Here is a 24,209-nt window from a genome sequence, read left to right as displayed (position 1 = left end):
ACTAACTTGAAAATCTCTACAACAAACACAGCATCAAAACCTCACAGGCCTCCTAAGAACAGAACTTTTTAATATTTCCTTAAAGGACAATATTCAATACAGGAAGATGCTCATAAAGTTATAATGTGTATTTAATTTTCTGGAATTTAATGGGACTTGCTCTACCGATAGAAATGTTTCTATCTTACTAAAAAGTATTTAAAACTCTTTTTCCTCTCTACAAACAAAAATTATGAGTATTCTAGATGGTTTAAGAATAAAGATACTTAATTAGGCAAGTTTCAGAAGTTCCTACAATCACTAACAATGGTTCCTCAAATATTTAAGTATTTTAGGCATACATGGTTCCTTAAATGTCTCTACTGGATTTTCTTATTAATAGTATGTTCTCAATTAAAATCCATTTTTGCCCTACATATCATACAGTCTCCATATGAATGATCATATAAAATTTTGAGTTTTAATATATTAGTATACTCTTTTTTTTCTGACAAGCTGGAGAGCATGTAATACATAAAGAGGGAAGTTTCTCAATAGGAAGCAAAATGAAGTAATTTATGAGTTGTCCCTGTATTTAATACTAATAAATGAATACAATTAAAAAGCTTTGTGAAGATTCAAAGATAAAGACCGTAAGTTGCTATCTTTGAGCTTTACATGCTTATGGTATATGGTGTATCCTGCCTTTTCTGTGAAATAAATAAAATAATCATGCAACAAAACATATAACATATTCAATATTTACAAATGACATCTCTCCATTTTAAATTTTGACATCTTTGAAAGTTTCTTGAACCCATTTCATTTCTGACTGACCTAAAACTCAACATCTATAAACATTCCTAGGGAGACACACCACAATCAAGTCAAATAAAGGGATTGAATCATAACAAAACTATAGAAAAACATGCAAATGTCACATTTCAGCCATTTGTATATTTTTATTTGCAAATCTAACTTTCAGGAAGTATCACTTTTTTTTTAAACGCATGACAACGCAAGGTGAAAAGAAATGTGGTTATGATGATTCTAGAATGTATAATGCTCTTAAATTGGAATCTATTATAGAGTCCACATCACAACTTTTATTGCATCTATGTTTCTACTTAACTACAGGTAACCTTTGCACACTTGGTTGTTTAAAACATACCATTTGCTATAGTTGAAAAAAGGGACTAAATTTGAACACCAGAATTATTTGTAAAAACAAAATACTATATTCAGACTAAACTGCCTGTCATATCCTGGATACTGAACATTTCAGGTATTAATTTGAAGGTAAGAATTCTGGACTGATGTAAAGGTAATGTGTCTAAAAGTTTAATTTCCAAACAAGATACTTTAAAAAAAAAAATTACCTTTTAAAAATTTGCCAGAGGATTCTGGTCATGTATGCACACATGCCCAACATCATTTTTCAAGCCACTGGGTCTGGGACTCAAATCACAGTCAGTCATGTACCACTAGGCCTCAGGCTGCCCCCAAACTTGTAAAAATTTAAATTTAAATTTATACCTCTATCACAAAGGAATGGAACTAGCAGAAAAATAGAACAGAATCTCTCTGTTGGAATCTGCTCATGATTAACTTTAGTAATGCTCCTTAAATGAAGAGAGTGAAAGTGGCTCCTCCATTTAAATTAGGGGCAAAAATTTCTTTATTCATTTAGTAAAGCTTATTATAACAATACATCAGACTGACAATTCTGTGTACACCGTAAAAGAGAAGAACTGTAAAGATATTTTATTTATTTAATAAAGTTACAGAATTGATCTATCAATTTAAATGTGAATTACCTTAATAAAACAAATATCCATAAAACTAAGAAAATGAATATTTGAACAAAATTTTGGAATTCAGGACATCTTATGGGAATGACATGGTGAGTATGGGAGACTCAGTTGGAAGATTAGATCAGAAGGTGCTAGTGGCTATTAAAAGAAAGGTTAAGGGTATACAATAATAATTAATTTTGCCTAGGAACCTAATAGAAAGAACTGGGGGAAGGGGAGGGAATGTCACTGAAAACAGTCCCTCTGTATTCCTTAATTTGGTATACTTCACCTCACATCAACATCTGAAAATGTTTATCACATTAAGTACAAGTCCAATGGGTATCCAATTAGAATCAACCCATTAGAATCAGCACTTAATCAGACTGTTAACCAGTGTACATGCAAAATGTATCCTTCAAACTTCAAAGGGAAGGAGAAAATTTCCAGAGGAATGAGAAGTGTAAATCAGAACATATAAAGAAATAGTAAAGAAAATAGAATCACTGAGTCAGCTGAAAACTAAATATTGATATCCGAGAATGTCAGGGTTTGTAGGAAACATTTTTAGGACCTACCTACTGCAGTAACCTCCACCTTGGAGCTAGAAGAAAAATGTAACATTTCTAAATGTAAATACACTTAGAAAACATTTCTTGAAAAGTAAAGACTCTTCACTAGAATAAATCATGAAGGGATGTTTCCTAAAGATCTCAGCTGACAGCAATTATACTTCATGAGTAAAGAACTAAATGTCTCCATGAAGAATTATTAAACCTCAGGATTCTATGATTGGAAAATGTTTCTATATTTTAAAAGAAATGTAAAACAAGCCTACATAAATTTCAAAGAGAAAGATAAACTGAAAAAAAAATGCATGAGTTATTAAATGCCACCTCAAATATAATGGGGAACATTTCCTTATATAGTAATGAGTTTATTTCCCTGATTTTAGTAATATAAAACATTTTAGTGAAACAAAACAGTATTAAGGAGGAAAATGCTTAAAAGTTCAATTTCCAAGATTTAACTATAAGGTTGGCACTTCTGCATAGTGGTAAAGAGAGCTGAATCCACATGGCTGATCACAGTCTGAATCCTAGCTTTTGTGGCTTGAAAAACATGCCAGGTATGTGTGTCTGCATGCCAAGATCCCACAGGATGGAGAGTGGAGAAGGATACATCATTGGGGAGTCCTTTCTCCCTCTCTCTCCCCTCCTGGTAAGAACATGCATGGTATGGCAACTTTAAAAAAAAAGGGGTGGGGTGGGGAATGATATTAAAATACTTTTTCTTTCCAGATCAATTTTCAGACTGGAATTACCAAATTTTTGCACATGTGATTTTATGTTACCAATTACTAGAACTGATTATAATAAATAAAATTTGTCTAACGAAATACTTAAGACCTTACAACTTTCAGAAATCTTATAATAACTTCAGAGCTTACAGAAGATGTAGGGGTTGCCTTAACTTTATTCTAAATTCAACCTGACCAAAGGAATATTGAGATATAAAGTGTATCATCATTAAAGAGAAATATTTTAAAGAGTAACTATTAAAAATGACATTGAAATTAAAGATTCATATGACAAGCAGGTGCCAAATGTTATTCTTCACTGAAACCAACCTTTTCTATAAAAGACTGCATTGATGAACTCTTCTGCTTGTCTCTCGAATCGAATGATTTTTGCTTGTTCTTGTTTAGGCAGAGCTTCTTGCCCAGCTCCCGAAGCTGGTTCATCCAGACCGACTAAGTGTCCCTGTAAAAATATTTGGTGAAATATTTGCACAAAAATCTTTTCCCATTCAATACCAAAAGCACAGAAACATAATCAAACACAAACGTTAACAGCAATAAGACAAACTAGTTTAATACGTAAGATATTTTAAAAGTCAGGATAACATTTATCTCCATGAAAGTATAAGAGCAAAATGAGTACAAACATATATTTTGCATGTGTTTATATAACCAAACACTTTGGTGGCCCTGCTCTCTTACTTAAATCAAACAGGGCAAGAGTTCTGTGATCCCACATAGGTAGGGTCAACGCTTCTTTCTGGAATGAAGCAGTTACAGAAGACAGGCCATCACCTTCAGTTCCCCAAAATGATTTTTGGGGATCATGCTTCTCAGGGGGGAAATAAAGCAGGAGAAAGCTAGCAAATGGAAGTGGGTAACAGCCTAGAGCATCTTCCCTTGTGGCTGCAAAGAAAAACCTATCAGAGCAGAAAAAATTCCCCACCCAAGGTAATGTAAGCAGATTAGTGTGGGATTGCTAGGTGATTAAGTCACATTTGATATAGTCAATGAGAAAAATACAGCCAATGTGGGCCCAGCTACATTTGATAGAACCAATGAGATGAGAACAATCAGTGGGCCCAGCCAATGATCAACCAACACAACCTAGATATAAAAATGATAAATGTCGGGGCCAGCAGTTGGTGTCATGGCTATGTCACTGAACTCCCATGTAGTCGACCGTGGTTTGAGTCCCGGACCTGGTGGCTTAAACTCATGCTGGGCGTGTGTGCATGCGTGCCCAAGATCCCAAGAGGAGAATGGAGGAGAAGGGATTGCGGTGTGACCATCCCCCCTGGGGGGTGATTTCTCACTTTCTGTCTCTATCTTTCTGGTGAGCACATGTGCCCTATAGCAAAAACCTCCAAAAAAGAAAAAAAAAAATCTGATAAATCTCGCAGAATACAACTGCAGGGGTCTTTTGAGCCACTTTTCCTCTGTCTGCTCAGGCCTGCTCCTATCTCTCAGGAGTGTAGTTTCACTTTAATTTAATAAACTACCTTTTCCTTTAAAAAAATAAAATAAAAAATAAAAAACACAAAGTAAATCATTTAAGAGATATTTAAGTTCAATGCATACAATTTACTTCGAGTCTCTCTAATGTACAAATTCGTGCACTTATTTCCATCATGGAAAATTTCAAAGTACTCTAAATAAGAAATTAAGACCTACACTGCCACATGAAAAGGAATTAAACAACACATTGAAGGCATGTTATAATGTAAAAATGACTTCCTTAACAATTTAAAATACATCACTGATATTTGCAAACAGTTTTTCTATGATTCCCATTACCTGAATCGTGTTGACAACACTAACAAAATATGTATTATTTTGCCGACACACTGAGCATCAGTTAGATATATTACAAGTAGTTTAATCATCCAGAACTCACAAATGCACCTACAATGATCCTTCAAAATCTCTATATGAGACACAATAAGTTTGCTATACAATTTGCTAAAAAAATTTTAGATGACAACTGACAGGTGGTGCAGTGGTTAAGGCACTAGACTCCAACACGGCCAACTGCAGTTTGAGTCCCAGATCTGGGGGCCTGGAAATCACATTGGGTGCATTTGCACGCATATTGTCCAAAATCCCAGGAGAATGTACGAGAAAGTACTGTGATGAGGCCATCCCCTGTGAGGGGTAATTTCTCACTTTCCTTCTGTCTGTCTCTTTCTCTTCAGGGAGCACACCAGCCCTATGGCAAAAACCTTTAATTTTTTTTCTTTTTAAACAAAGTATTTTAATTCTGGGCCATCAGGTAGCACAGAGGTTAAGGCAGCTAGGTCCCACATATCCAACTGCACTGCCCAGTGGTTAGTCACATGATCGACCACAATTCAAGTACCAGAACTGGTGGCTTGAAACTCACACTGGGCGTGTGTGTGTGTGTATACATGCCCAAATTTTCTAAAATAGAATGGAGGAGAAGGGACTGTGGCATGGCCATCCCCCTTGGAGCTGATTTCTCACTTCTGTGTCTCTCTGACAAGCACACATGTCCAATAGCAAAAATCTAAAAAAATCCTCAATTCTATTATATCTTAGTACCAGACATTGCCCAGACCCATAATATCGTGGTTAAACATTGGAGGAGGGAGATGGATCTCACATGGCTGACTATGGTTCAAATCCCAGTCATGGAGGCCTGAAAAACACACCAGGTTGGGGCTACCAGGTGGTATGCTGATTAAGGCACTGGACTCCCACACAGCCAACTAATACTCAAGTCTGAGAGTTGGCGGCTTGCTTTCTCACTTTCCCTCTCTGTCTCTGGTGAGAGTACATGCCCTAAAGCAAACTTTAAAATAATAATAACAAAAATAATAATAACTAAAATTGTGTGCATGTGCCCAGGATCTTGATGGGAAGGAGGAAGGAATGGAAGAAAAGGATTGTGGTGTTACCAGCTGGGAGCACTTTCTCTCTCACACACACACACACACACCTTTTGGCAAAGGAAAAGTAATCAGACATTATGTTGCAAAGACTGTACCTAACTCCTCAGTTCTACATTCAAGATTCAAGTCAGATACTAAACAATATATCCATACTCGAAAGTTCACTTAATGCATTCTTAATTCCGGCTGCCTTTTACAGGCTGTTGTTAGGAGGTTTCTGCCATAGGTGGTGTGCCCTTGCCAGAGAGACAAGACAATCAAAGAGGGAAAGTAAGAAATCATGCTTCCCACGAGGAAGGATGGTCATGCCATAATCCCTTCTCCTCCATTCTCCTCTCAGGATCTTGGACATGCATGCACATGTGTCTGGCATGACTTTCAAACCACTGGGTCTGGGACTTGAACCGTGGATGGCCACGTAGAAGTACAATGATGTGAGCACCTGCTGGCCCCTCAGGTTGCCTTTTAATCTAAAGCAACACAGAGGAACTAATCTAGCATTCTAGCACTCATTAGGCTGTTGCTAGATGTTCTTTCTTAAATCAAACGATTACCAACTGTATCAACCCGGACTTTGTAATATATAAATCACTTTAAGGTGATTCCTATCTACTATGGCCATGACTATTTTGTTCTGTTTTTAAGCATTTTTTATTGAGATATAACCCTAAATACTACTTACCTTTTCTATGTGTAAATTTCCTAGTCTTTAGTCACAGCTGAGGATCATCACAATCTAATTTTAGAACATTTTTGTACCCCAAAAGGAAATCCTGTGTCTATTAACATTCACTCTCCATCCCACCACTTGCCCCCAACCCTATGTAGCCCCTATATTACTTTTTGTCTCTACGGACATGCCTATTCTGGGCATTTCATATAAATGGACTAATACAATATGTGTTTTGGGATGACTTACTTCCTTCTCCTAGGATAATGTTTTCAAAGTTCATTTATGTTGTAGCATGCATCAGTACTTACTTCCTTCTTATTGCCAAGCAACATTCCACATTATAAACATCTCATACTTTATCTATTCATCAGTTAATATTTGGGCTGTTTCTACTTTTTGGTTATCCTGCGAATAATGCTGCTACTGACATATGTACAGTCGGTTTGGGGAGGACACATAGTTTAATTTCTCCGGGACATATACTTGCAGGTGTAATCTCTGGATCATATGTAAACCATGTTTAACATTTTGAGGAAGTGCCAAACCATTTTCTAAAGCAACTATATCATTATATATTTCTAAAAGCAATGTATGACAGTGGTCATTTCCACATATACTCACATATACTTGTTATTTTTCTATCAATCCTAGTACATGAAAAATGGCATCTTGTGGTTTTGAGCTGTATGAGCTGTATTTCCTTAATGCCTAATGATGCTGAGCCTCTCTACATGTGTTCTTTAGCTAACTGAATACCTTTGGAGAAATATCTCATTCAGATCCTCCACTCACTTTTAAGTTTGCTATTTACCTTTTACTGAGTGATAAGAATTCTTGATATATTTTGATTTAAGTGTATTAATGATTTACGGATATTTTTCCTATTCTGTGAGTTTTCTCATAACTTTACTGATGGTACTACTGGCAGTACAAAATTTATTTTCATTTCAATGTATTCTACTTTATGTAGTTTTTCTTCTGTCACTTTTGCTTTTGGTGTCATGTCTAAACAACAAAGGCAAAGTCATGAAGATTTACTCCTATATTATCTCCTAAGTTATATATAAGAAAGATATGTATGTGTGTAAGCACACACACACACATATATATTTCTAGAGTTTACTTTTAGATCTAGAATCCATGTAGAGTTAATTTTATGTATGGTGCAAGGAAGGAGAACAAATGTATTCTCTTTCATGAATGCTCAGTTGTTCTACTACCTTTTGTTGGGAGGACAATTCTCTCTTTCATAGAATTATCTTGGGACCCTTATCGAACATCACTGGCCATAAATTTTACTTCTGGACATTCTATTCCACCAACCTATACACATCTATCCTTCTGTGAGTACCACACTAACTGGACCACTGTACTTCTATAGTTAAGTTTTCAAAGAACAAAGTATGAATTCTCCCACACTGAGCTTTTACAACATTATTTTGGCTATGTGGGGATCCTTGAATTTTGAAGAAATTTAGGACCAGCCTGTTAATCTCTGCAATAACATCTTCTCGGATTTAGAACAGAGAATACACTGAATCTGCAAGGGGAAAAAAAAAAAAATCAAAGAGTAATGCCATCTTAACCTAAGTCTTCTGACCCATAGACATAAGGTTTCTGTTTTTTGATATTTTATAATATACAATTAGAAGTTTTACACTTCTGCTTTTGTTAAATTTATTCCCAATTATTTTATTCTTTTTGATGCTACTATAGATGGAATTGCTTTCTTAATTTCACATCCATATCATCTGCTACCAGTGTATAGAAATACAACTAATTATTAAGAAATGATGCTGTACCTTGATAAACTTGATTATTATCTAGTAGTATTTTGTATATTTCCTATATATAACATCATTTCATCTGTGAACAGAGAGTTTTATTCTTCTGTAATCTTCATGACTTTGGTTTCTTTATAGTCTAATTGATTATACAGTGTTTAATAAAAGTGATGGTAGACATCCCTGCCTTGATCCTAATCTTAGGGAGAAACTGCTCAGTCTTTTGCCATTAAGTATATTAGCTATGTGTTTCAGTAACTCAAACTGAGAAAGTTACCTTCCATTCCTAGTTTGGTGGGTGTGTTTATCAAGAAAAAGTGTTGGATCTGGCCAATGCTTAAATGGAAGCCATGTACTGAGACAACCATGCAGTCATTTATTCTATTAATACACTGTATTACATTAATTCTTTTTTTTTTTCCTATTTGGGATATTAAACCAAACTTGTATCCTGGAATAAATTCCATTTGATCATGGCATACAATACCTTTTATAAGTTGCCAGGTTTGGTTTGATAGTGTTCTGCTGAGGAATTTTTGGTGTGATATTAATAAGTGGGTTTTCTCTTGTAATTTCTTTGGGTTTGGGTATCAATATTACTGTCTTCACAGAATGTGAAAATCTTCCCTATACTTTGGGAAAATTGGTATTCATTCTTTAAATATCTGGTAGAAATCACCAGTGAAGATTTCTGGTCATGAGCTTTTTCTTCGATCAAAGTTTGAAATAGTCCTATCTCTTTACTTTTCATAAATTGTCTTAATTTCCTAGGGCTGCCTATAACCACAAACTAGGTAGTTTTAAACAGTGGAGACTTATTCTCTCATAGCTCTGGAATTCAAAAGTGCAAATTCAAGCTGCAGGCCCATTCTCCTTCTGAAGCCTAGGGAAGAGTTCTTTCTTGTCTCTTCCTAACTTTGTGGTAGTTGCTGACAATTCTTGGCATTTCCTGGTTTGTGACAGCACAACTCCAATCTCTGTCTCCATCTTTACAAGGTTGTTTTCCTTCTGTGTGTGTGTCTCCAAGTCTCTCTTCTTATAAAGATGCAAATTACTGGATTTAGGGCATACTCTAATCCAGTATGACCTCATCTTATCACAATTACATCTGCAAAAACTTCACATATGCTCCTCAACTTTTGATGGGGTTCCATCCCAATAAACCCATGTTAAGTGGAAAATACGTTAGGTAAAAAATGCATTTTGACTACTAATTTGAAGTACAATGCCTACTGAATGCATATCACATTTGCACCACCATAAACTTGAAAAGCCTTAAGTAGAATCACCTTATGTTGGGGGACCATCTGTATTTCCAGTTAATGTCACATGCATAAGTATCAGGGGTTAAAATTCAACATATATGGGGGAAGGGAGACACATAATTCAACCTACCACATGGTCTATTCAGATTTTCTATTTCCCTTTATGTCAGTTTTGGTAGTTTGTCTGTCTAGGAATTTGCCCGTTTCATCAAGTTACCTAATCAATCTGTTACACAAAAGTTGATCATAGTATTCTGCATAAAATACTTTTTATTTCCATAAGGTTAGTGACAGTAATTTTTCCTCTAAATTAGTAATTTTAAGTATTTTTTTCTTGATCAACAATAGATAAAGTTTATGAATTCCGATCTTTTCAAAGAACCAACTTTTTTTTTGTTTTATCTATCATTTTTCTATACTATTTCAATTACTTCTAATATTTATTATTTCCCTCTTCTGCTTACTCTGAGTTTAGCTTATTCTTCTTGTTCTAGTTTCCTAAAGTAGACAGTTAGTGTATTGATTTGAGATCTACCTTCTATTTTAATATAAGCATTTTCAGATAGATTACTTTCTAAGCACTGTTAGCTACATCTCACGTTTTTAAATTCACCTCAACCTATTTTCTATTTTGATTTTTTTAGCCACTGATTATTTAGAATAGTGTTGTTTAATTTCCACATATTTGTGGATTCTTTACATTTCCTGTTTTTAATTTGTAATTTTACTCCATTGTAGTTGGAAAACATACTTTGTACGATTGTCAATCCTTGAAAATATATTGTTTTATGGCCTAAAATGATGTGCCCTTGAGAAAATTCACTTAAAAAGAATGAGAATTCTGATCTCAGGTGGTGTTTTATACATGTCTTTGGGTTTAGTTAATTCATAATATTATGAAGTTTTTTTCATCTTTGCTGATCCACTGTCAAGATGCCCTACCCATTATTGAAAATAGGGTATTGACATATCTAACTAATATTGTTTAATTTTTTCTCTCTCCCTCTCATCTTTATTGGGTTTTGCTTCATGTATTTTGGGTCTCTGTTGGTAATTACTGTGTACACAATTACATCTTCCTGATGAATTGGACCTTTTATTCATTAGAAAGTATCTCTTTGTCTCTAGTTCACTAAAATCTATTTCCCAGCAGTGTGCAGCCTCTGATATGGTTCTCTGATGGTGCTGCCTTGAGCATGCCCAGGCTTCCCACTCATCAGGAATGACCGGTTTTAGTGAGTTCTCTATGACATTCTCTTTTTCTGCTCCTCCTTTAAGCTTCTGGCTTAACTGCCTGTAATGTTGTCATAGACTCAGTTACCCTCCTCCACTAATTATTATCGCTTGTTCTATTGTTTTTACCATACCCTAAGCATAAATTGCCTCATAGCCTGATCCAATAAAAGTCAGAGCCCTCTGAAGGGCCAAAGTATGCCAGTGTTAGAGACTTATTCCAATTCCAGAAGGGCTCTTATTAGCTGTCTCTTTTTCTAGTTCCCTGCTAAACTTCTAAAAGGTCTGCCATTTCACTTGTTGCTACTGATATAATAGAGCTACCAGCCTTTTCTTCATTGTTCACCAGAAAGATATTAATTTGTTTTCAACATCTTTAGGAATTAGCTACCTCATCTCTGTTTCAAATACTCAAGTTCCCTTGGAGAAAGCAGTGTAGTTCTGTTCTTAAGACCCATCCTTCTCTTTTGGAAGACATTCTCTGCTAATGTAATGTAACTGGGCAATGACCCACTTTTCTCAAGCGTGACATCTGTGTTCTAAGAGTTGGGTGCAGATGGTGGCCCATGATCATATAGACTTGCCTCTCCTGGTATGAAAACTCTGTAAGGTGACTGAGCTGGGACTGGAAAAAATCAGGGCCCAGTATTCTCAACCCACTATGCATGAGATAAATTTCTACTCTGAGTAAAAGCTGAGTGGGAGGGGCTGGCAGGTGGCGTGGTGGTTAAGGGCGCTGGACTCCCACATGGTCAATTGCGGTTCAAGTCCCAGACCTGATGCTTGCTTTCTCATTTTTCCTCCTTCTCTCCTTTCTCTCTCTCTGTCCCTCTCTAGTCAAATTTAAATAAATAAGTAAATAAAGTTAAATAAAATAATAATAATAAAAGCTGAATGGAAAAGAAAGCCCTAGTTCTCTTGGTGTCACCTGTCAAGGAGAGAATGTGCCAACAGGAGACGTGGTGATTAAGGAGCTTGATCCCACATGGTTGACTCAGTGGTCTGAATCCCAGACCTAGCAGCTTGAAAATCACACCAGAGCTTGTGCAAGTGTGCCAAAAATCCCAAGAGGAGAATGAAAGAGAAAGGACTGCAGTGTGGCCATTCCCTCTGGGGTGTGTGTGTGTGTGTGGGGGGAGGGTTCATTCTCTCTGGCAAGTGCACACACCCTATAGCAAAAATCCTAAAAAAAATAAAGAAAAAAAGAAAAGCATCTATAACCAGAAGAAGCAAGTGGGCGTAAGAGGTGCCTGTTGCCTGCCCCTCCCAACTCAGAGTAGAGCTTCCTTCAAGCTGAGCTAATGAAGATGGGTGAGAAAGTGGTCACATGGCCCAAATGCCACAGACTCCTGCTGTTCTTAGTGATATTTAGATTTGAGGGAGCAAATGTTTCTCTATTTCCTTTGTGCCCTTAAGATAACTACTTCCAGGGTTTAAATGGTTGTTTCATTTGTTTTTATCCACAACAATAACCAAAGATCAAAAACAGAGCACTAAACACACAGTTTTTCAAACTTGGTGACCATGTTAAAAATTTCTAACAATGATGTACCAAACCAATATAGCTTCATTTCCCTCCCTGTACACACATATATCAAAATAAAATGAACCAGTTAAGGACAAAGAAGTTTGTATGAGATAGAGCTAACAGAGCTAAAAACAAAAAACAGCCTGGTGACAGGACATTAAAGAAGCTATGTCATCTCCTCTCCTCCATATCTGAATTCTAAAAGAATGCATTATGTGTGGTATGGCAAAGAGTAACAAAAACAGAGCTGTTCCATGGCCTAGTGGTTAAGGGAGCCAGATGCCACATGACTGACTGTCAGGTTCAAATTCAGACCCAGTGGCTTGAAAAACTTGCCAGGTATGTGTGTGTGTGTATTCAAGTCCCATTAGAGGGTGCTTTCTCCCTATCACTCTCTGGTTAGTGCACATGCCTTCCGGCAAGTTAAATTAAAAAATAGCAACCCAAATATATGACATATCCTTCTGTAAATCAAAAATCATCATTCTTTGCGGTTCTTACCTCTACTTATTAAAGAACAAATTGATGCCCTAAAAGTAAACAGGAATAAAGTAGGAAATTTGAACTACGATTTATTATCTCCTAGGAGTTACCTCCTTCAGGATACAAAAATTGGTCCACTTGGATTGGTTGGTTCATGGCCAGAGGTGATTCTGTTATATCATAATCTATTGTTAAAAGCATAAATGCCTTGGAATTCAACCCCAGAGCTTCAGACTTTATAACTCTGGTCCCTAGTGGTTTGTTATTACTGTTGTTGTTTTTCTCTTGGGGGGGAGTTAATTTACATTTAATCAACTTTTTAATAATATTGTCTGTTTTTCTGGTGGTTACTTGAAATAGGCATGTAGATCCATGGAAAAGAACAGAGAACCCAGAAATAAACTCCAAAACATACATTCCGCTGATCTTTGACTAAGATGCAAGACAATCCAGTGGGGATAAGAGTCTCTTCAGGAAATGGTGCTGGAAGAATTGCATAGCCATCTATAGAAAAATGAAAATAGACCTCGTCTCTCATCATTAACAAAAAACAACTCAAAGTGCATCAAAGATCTAAACATAAAGCCTCAAAATATACAACTACTCGTAGACACCAAGAAAGTCTTGAAGACACTGGAATTGGCAAAGATTTTTTTAAATAAAACACCTAAAGCACAGACAGTAATCCCTAAAATAGTCAAGTGGGACTAAATCAGACTGAAAAGCATTCTGCACAGCAAAAGCAACAATAATCAGAACAAAGAGACAATCTTCAGACTAGGAGAGAATATTTGTGAACTATGTTTTGGATAAGGAACCTATATCCAAAATATTTAGGTAACTCAAACAGCTTTGTTTCGTTTTTTCAAGCTCACTCCTTAATAAACTGAAAAATAAAAAAGGAGGGTAAGAAGTAGTAGAGTGCAGTGTTTGTCAAGAGTGACTGCACCATTAACCCCAAAAGTTTCCTGCATATCTGTATCTTTCATAGGCCCACACTGTTTACTTAATGGATTTAGGATTAACTTCCACAATAGAAAATCAGTACAGAACAGATATCACCTAGAGAATGAACTGGAAGTTTATGAAAGCTATTATAATCTTTTAAGAATTATCTTAACCCAGATTACTTTAAACATCTCATTATTTTTCTATATGAAATATAGAGTTGCGATACTTAAATCACTAGAGGCCAGCAGGGTGGTTTGGTGGCTAAGGTGCAGGATTCCCACATGGCCAACAATGGTTCAAGACGGACCTGGCAGTTTTCTGTCTGTATCTACCTCCTTTTCTCTCTCTCTCTCTCTCTTTCTCTCTCTCTCCTTCTTTCTCTCTCTCTGGTGAACACATCTGCCCTATAGCAAATTAAGATAATAATGATGATAATAATAATGATAAAAATAAAATAAATAATTATTTTTTTTTTTAAAAATCACTGGGACTAGCATACACACATGCCCAGCATGAGTTTCAAGCCACCAAGTCCAGGACTCAAACTGCGGTCGGACATGTGGGAGTCCACCAACATAACCACTACACCATATGATGCCCTTACATATTAAGTTTTAATAAATTTGCTAGAGTTTCATTTTCTTTGGATAGATTACTAGAAAATAAGAATTAAGAAAAAAAAACAATTTCTTGTACTGAAACACATTTCCAAACTTTTCCAAGTTACATCAAATTATAGTCCTACTAGCAGTGTTAAAAGGCCCTAAGTTCTTGGGACTAGCAGATGGACTAATGTTTACATCACTGGATTCCTATATGGCCAATTTTAGTTTGAGTCTCAGACCCAGTGGCTTGAAACTCAAACTGGGCATGTGTGCATGCCCAAAATCCCAAGTGGAGAATGAAGAAGGGATTGTAGTGTGGCCATCCTCCCTGGGGGAGTGATTTCTTACTTTTTGTTTGTCTCTTTCGGTGAGCACATGCACCCTATAGCAAAAATCTCTCAAAAACAAAAACAAAAAGAGGCCCTATGTTCTAGCAGTGTTAAGAGGCCCTATGTTGCAATTCTTGAAGGCACTGACTTTTATTGGTGAAAAATGATAACCATTGATTTAATTTGCACCTCTTTGATTATGCTGGTAAAGATCAGTATGTTTTCATGTTCTGTACTGTTGTTCTTATATAGTTATTCTTTTGTTTCCTATGAATTTACCAGAGGTAATATAATTACTAATCAATACTCCTTAATTATCCAAGCAATGTTTGATGGTACTTTTTAAAAAAATGCTTACTTATTTCAAGAGCAAGAAAGATAGAGACAAAGAGAGACAGCATCACCAACAGGGTCTTTTTTTTTTTTTTGGAGAGGTTTTTGCTATAGGCCGTGTGCGCTCACCAGACAGAGAGATAGATAGAAAGTGAGAAATCACCCCCCAGGGGTATGGCCATGCCACAATCCCTTTTCCTCCATTCTCCTCTCGGGATCTTGGGCACGCATGCACACGGACCCACCGTGAGTTTCAAGCCACCGGGTCCAGGATGCGAACCGCAGTAGACTACATGGCTACATGGGAGTCCAGTGACACAGCCATTACCCTAACTGCTGGTCCCACCAACAGGGTCTTTTTTTTTTTTTTTAAACCAATTTTTTTTTATAATTATTTATTTTATCCATTTATTTTAATTGACCAGAGAGACACATGCAGAGAGAGACGGGGAAAGTTAGAAAACAAGCCACCAGGTTTAGGACTCGAACTGTGGTTGGCCATGTGGGAGTGTCCAGCACCTTAACCCCCACACCAGCTGCTGGTTCCCCCACCAACAGGGTCTTGATGTCACGATCCACCCCTAGCCTCAGTCAGCCCCAGATCATGTGCACACACATGCCCAGCATATTCAGGGAGCTCTCTAGACAGGAAACCAGAACTTCCCCAGGTTGAGTCAGAGGCAGACGGTACTGCATTTTACTTGTTCTGCATTGTCTTTTCTAAAAATCATACACTAATTCTATAAAAATTCTCATTTTATTTGATTTGTTTTTTTAACTCTACTATCAGTATCATACTTTAATTTATATATTAAGTTTTACTATTTAGAAGGGAAAATTCTCACTCATTATTTCTATTTTTTAAAACATCTTGGCCATTCTAGTTTTCCATACTGTATTAAAAATTACTTAGTGAATGCGGCCAGCAGATGGCACAGTGGTTAAGGTGCTGAATTCCCAGATGGCTGAGGTTGGAGTCACAGACCTGGTGGCTTGAAAATCACACTGGGCGTGTATGCACACACACATGCGCGTCTGCCTTAGATCCCAGGAGGAGAATGGACAAGGGATTGTGGCATGACCATCCCCCCAGGCAGTGATTTCTCATTTTCCCTCTCATGGTTTCTTTCTTTGGTGAGCATGTATACCCTATGGTAATTAATACATTCTTTAAAAAAAAAAAAGATTGCATAGTGAAGTCCACCCTGTACCAGCTCCCAAAAGATGACAATATGCTTTTTTGATCACAATAGCATTATAATAAAAAGTAATTCAGAAAGTAGCATCCTTAAAATATTCATTTCTTTTAAAATCTGCTTTATGTTTATCTAAGTGGGCTTTACTAGAGTGCTGTAGTGTATTTAAAATTAAATTCTGTAGTTTATTTCACAAGTACTTATTATTTTACATTTTTATGGTCATTATGAAAAGGATGTTTCCTTTATTTTCTAACTGCTATTGCTGGCACAAATGAAGAGTGTATGTGTACAATTTAGTTTTGTATCCAGTTTTTAGGGAGAAGTACAGATCATCTATCTTCAAGTGTTATGTTCTCTGGTAGCCTCACTAGTTTATGTCAACTCTCCAATGTCCTTTTAAGGTAATTTCTTTTAAGAGAGCTACTGGAGGTAGGAAGAGGCATGGAGGGAAAAAGCTGCAGAAGCTGTCAATGCTTTGTGGTTTCACTATTCAACACTGAAAGCAGGGGAGAAGACACAATAGTGAATGTGTTGGGACTGCTTCAATAGGAAAGATTTTAAATGCTTTTTAAAAATATATATATTATTTATTTATTATTTTAAAAATTTACTGTAGGGCACATGTGCTCACCAGAGACACACAAAGACAGAAAGTGAGCCACTGGGTCCAGGAATTCAAACCGCAGTTGGCCATGTGGGAATCCAGCGCCTTTACCACACCACCTCCTGCTGGCTCCTTCAGGTTTTTTTTAAAAGAGTTTAAAAAAAAAAAAAAAAAAAAACTATTTATCCATTTATTTATTTCAATTTGACCAGAGAGGAGATGAATGAAAGAGCAAGAAAGCAAGCTGCTAGGTCCGGGAGTTGAACCGTGGTCAGCCACATGGGAGTACGGCGCTCTTAACCACCATGCCACCTGCCAGCTCCCTCAAGTTGGTTCTTTTCTTTTCTTTTCTTTCTTTCTTTCTTTCTTTTTTTTTTTTTTTTTTTTTTTTTTGAGAAAGAATTTTGCTATAGGATGTGTGGGCTTGCCAGAGAGACAGAAAATGAAAAAATCACCCCATAATGGGGATGGCCACACCACAATTCCATCTCCATTCTCCTCTACAGATTTTGGGTACGATTGTACTTGCGTCTGACATGAGTTTTAAGCCACCAGGTCTGGGACTCAAACTGCGGTTGACCACGTGGGAGTTCCGCGCCTTAACTGTTACACCACCTGCTGGCCCTTTCAAGTTGTTTTTAAAAGCTTTTATGATACACCGTTTTATCACCTAATGTGATCCTTTACTTCTTTGGGAATGGCAATTAATTATTCAAAAGATATTTATATGGAGAGTGTCTTAGTCTGTTTTATGGCTGCTATAACAGAAATGTCTGAGATTGGGTAATTTATAAAGAACAGAAATTTACTGTGTCACAGTTCTGGAGGCTGAAAGTCCAAGATTAAGACACTGGCATTTAGTGTCTGGTGAGGGCCTTCTTGCTATGTCCTCACACAGCAAAAGACTGAAGGGCAAAGCAATTACCCTAAATGCTATTTGTTAATTCCCTTTATCAGAACTTTATTCCTGTTAACAAAGAAGCAGCCCTTATAGCCTAATAACTCCTTAAAGGCTCCACCTGTTACTGTTATTACATTGGAAACATCTCACCTGAATTTTGGAAGGGCTCCATTTAATTAAAGCAAAATGTTTTTACTTTTCTCTACAACTTAAAGCAGCTTTCTGAATGACTAGAAATACTAAAAGAAATTCTCCAAGTTGAATAAAAATGACACGATGAAACATTAGTGAGAGAAACTGAAGAAGACATAAATAAAAAGTGTATTAACCATAATAGTAAATTAGAAGACTACTATCAATGTGGTAAATCTCCCCAAATTGATCAAGTTTCAATACTGTCCTAACCAAAATCTTAAAAGGCTTTTTGAAGAATTGACAAGTTGACTTTAAAATTTATATAGAATAGGAACCAGCAGTTAGCATAATGGCTATGTCGCTGGACTCCCACTTATTCGACCACGGTTCACGTCCCGGACTCGGTGGCTTAAAACTCACTCCAGTGCATGTGCGTGCGTGCCCAAGATCCCGAGAGGAGAATGGAGGAGAAGGGATTGCGGTGTGACCATCCCCTCTAGGGGGGAGGGGGGGTGGTTTCTCGCTTTCCGCCTCTATGTCTCTGTCCGTCTGGCGAGCGCATGCGCCCTATATAGCGAAAACCTCTCCAAAAAAAAAAAAATTATATAGAATGATAATCTAAATGAGCAAGACAAATTTAAAAACAAAAAACAAACTTGGAAGACTCATACTATTGAATTTCCAGATATAAAATAATAATCAAGACACTGCTGTATAGGTTAAGGAGAGCCGTACAGATCAATGGAACAGAGCAGAGTCCAAAAGATACATAACCAAGGGGCCAAGGTAATTCAATATGGGAAGAATCTATTGAACAAATGGTACTAGAACAAGGATTTTCTAATGAAATAAAAAATTACAACACTTATCTCATGCCATATAGAGAAATTAACTACATATGGATTTGCTCAAAAAACTTCTGGAAGAAAATGCGATGTTCTTGTGTGTGTGACATAGGATTAGGCAAAGATTTCCTTGACAGCACATAAAAACAATAAATTTTAAGAGAAAAACATGGATAAAATGAAATTCATCAAGATTTAAAAAAAACTTTGCTTTTCAAAAGACAAAGCTGGGGCCAGCAGGTAGCACAGAGGTTAGGGTGACTGGATCCCACCTGGTTGACTGCAGTTCAAGTCCCAGATCTGGTGACTTGAAAATCACACCAGGTTCATGTGCGTGTGTACCCAAAATCCCAAAAAGAAGATGGAGGAAAAGGGACTGCGATGTGGCCATCCCTTCTGGGGCCTGATTTCTCACTTTCCCTCCCTCCCTCTCTGTCTCTGATGAGCACATACTCCCTTATAGCAAAATCAAAGAAAGGACAAAGTTAAGAAAAGAGCAAACTGAACAACCTGGGAGAAAATGTTTAACATATCTATCCAAAGAGTTCATACAGAATATATAAACAACTATTACAACTTAGTATTTTTTTATTGGGCAAAAGATTCCAACAGATATATCACATAAAATATATACAGTATACAGAAAGATGTTCAAAATCACTAATCATCAGGGAGATGAAAATCAAAACCACAAAAGATGCTACTACACAACTGCTAGGAAAGTTAATGTTAAAAAGGTTGGGGGCTGGCAGGTGGCGTGGTGATTAAGGATGCTGGACTCTCACATGGCCAATTGTGGTTTGAGTCCCAGACCTGGCAGCTTGTCTTCTCACATCTTCTCTCTCTCTCTCTCTCTCTCTAACTCATTCTCACTCTGACCCTCTCTGGTCAAATTAGAATAGGTAAATGAGTAAATAAAGTTAAATTAAAAAAAAAAAAAAGATTGATGATACTGGTCCTCTTGCACAGTGGTTAAGCCTTGGGCAAGGGGAGTCAGATCCCACATGGCTGATCACTGTTTCAATCCCAGCCTCAGTGGCTTGAGAAACTTACTACTCAACTGAAAAAGTCATGATGCATTTTTGCACAGAAAAACATAGAAAAATAGTCGTGACTTTTTGGATGACCCAGTAAGTGTGTGTGGGTGCATGCCCAGAATCCTGACAGGATGAAGAAATGGAGGGAAAAGGATTGCAGCCTGACCACACCCCACAGCTGGATGGGAGGAGTAGGGTGGACTCTCTCTCATTGGTAAGCACACTTGTCCTCTGGCAATTAAAAAAAAAAGAAACTAATAGTAGGGCCAGCAGATGGTATAATGGTTACATTGTTGGACCCCCACATGGCCGACTGCAGTTCAAGTCCCGGACCCAGCAGCTTGAAACTCACGCAAGGCATATGTGTGTGCATGCCTAAAATCCTGAGAGGAGAATGGAGAAGGGACTACAGCATGGCTCTCCCACCAGGGGGTGATTGCTCACTTCCTATCTCCCAGCACATGTACCCTATAGCAAAAATCGCTCTTAAAAAAAAAAAAAAAAAAAGACTAATAATACTAAACACTGACAAGATATGAACTATGGAACACTGGGAACTCCCATACATTACAGAGAGAAACACAAATGGTTCAGTCACTTTGGTAAATCACATGGTAGTGTTTTAAATATCTAATTAAAATATCACCAAGTAATTTCTAATTACTGATCCCAAAAAATAAATATATGTCCACAAAAGATATATATAAATAGTCATAATGGTAATATCTGGAAACAACTCAAAAGTCCATTAAAAAAGGAAAGAATAGACAAACTATGGCACACCCATACTATGTATTTATAGAACTACTCAGCAATAAAGGGAAGAGAAGATTATACACAAAAACTAGAATGAATCTCTATTATGTCAAGTGAAAGAAGTCAAACACAGACGTTTACATATTATATGGTTCCCATTGTATAAAATTCTGGAAACTACTAATATAAAACTATTGTTATTGCCTAGGTCAGAAGGTCTTGGGAAAGGGACTAACTACAAAAGAGGTATGAGAAAACTTGTGAGGGAACTGTCCTGTATCTTTCACTTTGCTTGTGCATATACTGTACAACTCTATATATTTACCCAAATCCATCAAACTATATCATTTGGATGATTTTTTTATTATCTCAATTTTTAAAAATTTATTTTTAGCGGTGGCATGGTGGTTAAGACACCAGACTCTCACATGGTTGAAGCAGTTTGAGTCCCAGACTCAGCAGCTTGAAAATCACACTGGGAAAGCTGAGGTGTGTCCTGGCGTGTTCAGGGAAGCTATACTCTAAACTCCATCTCCTAGGACCCTGAAATTTTCAGACAAAAAGCCATTTTAAAGCTGAGGTCTGTCCTGGCGCCTTCAGGGGAGCTATGCTCTAAACTCCATCTCCTAGATTCCTGAAATATTCAGGCAAGCATAGTGGAAGACAGATATTGTCACAGAATGATCAGAAACAACCACAGAGACACAAGAAACATGAGAGATCAAGCTAATCTCCCTCCCCTAAGGGAAAAGAACAACCCCTCATCATCCACAGACAGTACAGTAGATTTCATGGAAATGTCTGATAGAGAATTCAGAATATTCACAGTGCCAAAACTAAACCAGATGTAAGAGCTGAGAGATAATGAACTCCAGAAGATGCAGGAGAAAAGAGACAACGAGTTCCAGGAGGTGTTGAAGTTCTTTCATGATCTCAAAGAGGAAATACACACCATAAGAAAGAATCAAATGGAGCTATTGGAGATGAAGGCTGCCATTCATGAAGTCAAACCCTCCCTCAAAAGTATTAAAAGCAGATTAGCCCATGCAGAAAATCAAATCTCAGATGTTGAAGGCAAAACCTCTGTCTAGAAAAAAAAAAACTGAAAATAAACCCCAAAATGAGAATACTATACAAGAAATACTAGACAGTATTAAGCGCCCAAACAGCCAGATAATCAGAAGGTGAGGAAACTAAGGACACTGATAATCTATTCTATGAAATCTTGGACGAAAACTTCTCAGATCTAGGGAGGCATTTAAATATCCAGACGCAAGAAATACAAAGAACCCCTAATAGAATCAACCCAAGATCTTCTCCAAGCACATTATAGCCAGACTGATCAAATATACAGACAAAGACAAGATACTAAAATTGGCTAGAGAAAAACGTCAGGTTACTTATAAAGGTTATTATTTATAAAGGTTATCCAATCAGGTTAACCTCAGACCTCTCATCAGAAACAATGTGAGCAAGGAAAGAATGGGAAAATATATTCAAAGTGTTAAGTGAAAAACAGTTTCAACCAAGAATACTATCTATACCCGGCAAGATTATCTTTTATATGGAAAGAAAGGATAAAAACATTCTCAGATAAACAAGGCCTGAAAGAATTTGCCAATAGCAGACCCACTCTTTTTTTTTTTTTTTTTTTGAGAGAAATTTTCACTGTAGGGCGTGTGCGCTCGCCAGACAGACAGAGAGAGACATAGAGACAGAAAGCGAGAAATCACCCCCCAGGGGGGATGGTCACGCCGCAATCCCCTCTCCTCCATTCTCCTCTCGGGATCTTGGGCACGCACGCACACGCGCCCGGCGTGAGTTTTTTAAGCCACCGGGTCCGGGACACGAACCGCGGATGACTATGTGGGAATCCAGCGACATAGCCATTACGCTAACTGCTGGTTCCCGCAGACCCACTCTTCAAGAAGATCTGAAAGGAGTGCTCTAGCAGGAAAACTAAAGACATATCCAGAAAAAAAGAGAACAAAAGGCAACCAAGAAAATTACCAATTTAGTGCTAGGGACAAAAAATATCAATAATAACGCTGAATGTTAACTTCACTGTATATTCAACAGAAGACAGTCTGAACATAAGACAGAAGTCGCAAAATAGAATTTTATGACTTTTTTTTTTTTTTTTGAGAGAGGTTTTTGCTATAGGGTGCATGCGCTCGCCGGAAAGACAGAGAGAAACAGAGAGGTAGAAAGCGAGAAATCACCCCCCAGGTGGGATGGCCACGCCACAATCCATTCTCCTCTCGGGATTTTAGACATACACACACACACGTGCCCAGACTGGTCCAGGACTTGAACTGCAGTTGACTACATGGGAGTCCAGCGACATAGCCATTACACTAACTGCTGATCCCTAGAATTTTATCAATTTTCTGATGCCTTGAATCAGAAATTGGAAATATTCATCATTGGACAGGGAATGTCATACCTGAAGATTAATCAGAAAACTATGGAACTAAAGTAGATCTCAAGTAAGCCAACAGAAGCTCTTAGAAAGATGGCCTGACAGAGAAGATTAGAGAAGATATATGAAAGAATTTGTAACATAAAATAACCTGGACCAGCCCAGCACTGTAATCAGTAGAGACTGGAAAAGAGCATCCACACCAGAGGATTATCTTGAGAAAGACTTTGAAGGAAGAAAAAGAGACTGATCTTTGCTAGCAGGTGGTATATCACAGAATACTTGGTAGGCAGGGCTGAACTGAGAAGGTTTATGTGTGACTACTGTGCTGGGCATTTCCTTTTCAAGAATTTGAGCAGTTGACATGTAAATGTTTTCTCAAAAATATTGAAAACCATATTGTCTCTGCTGTTTTGGTCACAAACAAAAATATACAAAATTATAAGAAATATTTTGAACATTATCTTTAAAATTCAGAATTCTGAAATTTTTAAAGTTGTTTATTAACTGTCAAGAACTATGGAGTATGAGCAAAAATGTTTTGATACTGAAGTAAATATTTGTGGGAAAATGTAAAAATAAATAAATAAATGCAAAAAAGAAAAAGAAAAGGAATGAAAAATCACACTGGCATTTATACCTATGTGCACAAAATCCCAAGAGGAGAAGAGATTGCAGCATGGCCATCCCCTCTGGGAGGGTGATTTCTCACTTTCCTTCTTTTTGTCTCTGTCTCTCTCTCTAGGGGGCGACAACAACCTTGAAAGCAAAACTATTTATGTAAAAATTTTTATTTTTACATTCTTTATTGGGGAAGGGGATGCAAGAGGAAAAGTGCTAAGAGAGTCTTTGTGGGTTTTGTGCCAAAAGCTAGGAATGGAGATAGGTAATTTTAACAGTGTCTTGCCACATGCTGGGTGCATGTGTGTGCGTGCCCAAGATCCCTAGAGAATGGAGAAGGGATTGCAGCATGGCCATCCCCCCTAGGGGGTGATTTCTTGCTTTCTGTCTGTCTGTCTCTGTCTGGCGAGCGCATGCACCCTATAGCAAAAACAAAGAAAGAAAGGAAGAAAGGAAGGAAGGAAGGAAGGAAGGAAGGAAGGAAGGAAGGGAGGGAGGGAGGGAGGGAGGGAGGAAGGAAG

General features: G+C 37.3%; 1 protein-coding gene across 2 annotated transcripts in view; it reads right to left on the bottom strand.

The window, feature by feature from the left end:
- LCOR (ligand dependent nuclear receptor corepressor) overlaps positions 1-24,209 on the bottom strand; it is a 162,209-nt gene that overhangs the window by 45,706 nt on the left and 92,294 nt on the right. For both annotated transcript variants that reach the window (XM_014591148.2, XM_027775266.1), the window contains exon 5: positions 3,403-3,535. In XM_014591148.2, the coding sequence (XP_014446634.1) occupies positions 3,403-3,535 (133 nt within the window). The remainder of the gene's footprint in view (positions 1-3,402; positions 3,536-24,209) is intronic.

The sequence above is a fragment of the Tupaia chinensis genome, unplaced genomic scaffold (assembly GCF_000334495.1).
Source record: "Tupaia chinensis unplaced genomic scaffold, TupChi_1.0 Scaffold000539_1, whole genome shotgun sequence".
Taxonomy (NCBI): domain Eukaryota; kingdom Metazoa; phylum Chordata; class Mammalia; order Scandentia; family Tupaiidae; genus Tupaia; species Tupaia belangeri.
Note: the sequence above shows the minus strand (reverse complement) of the source record. Positions and strands in the feature narration are given on the sequence as shown.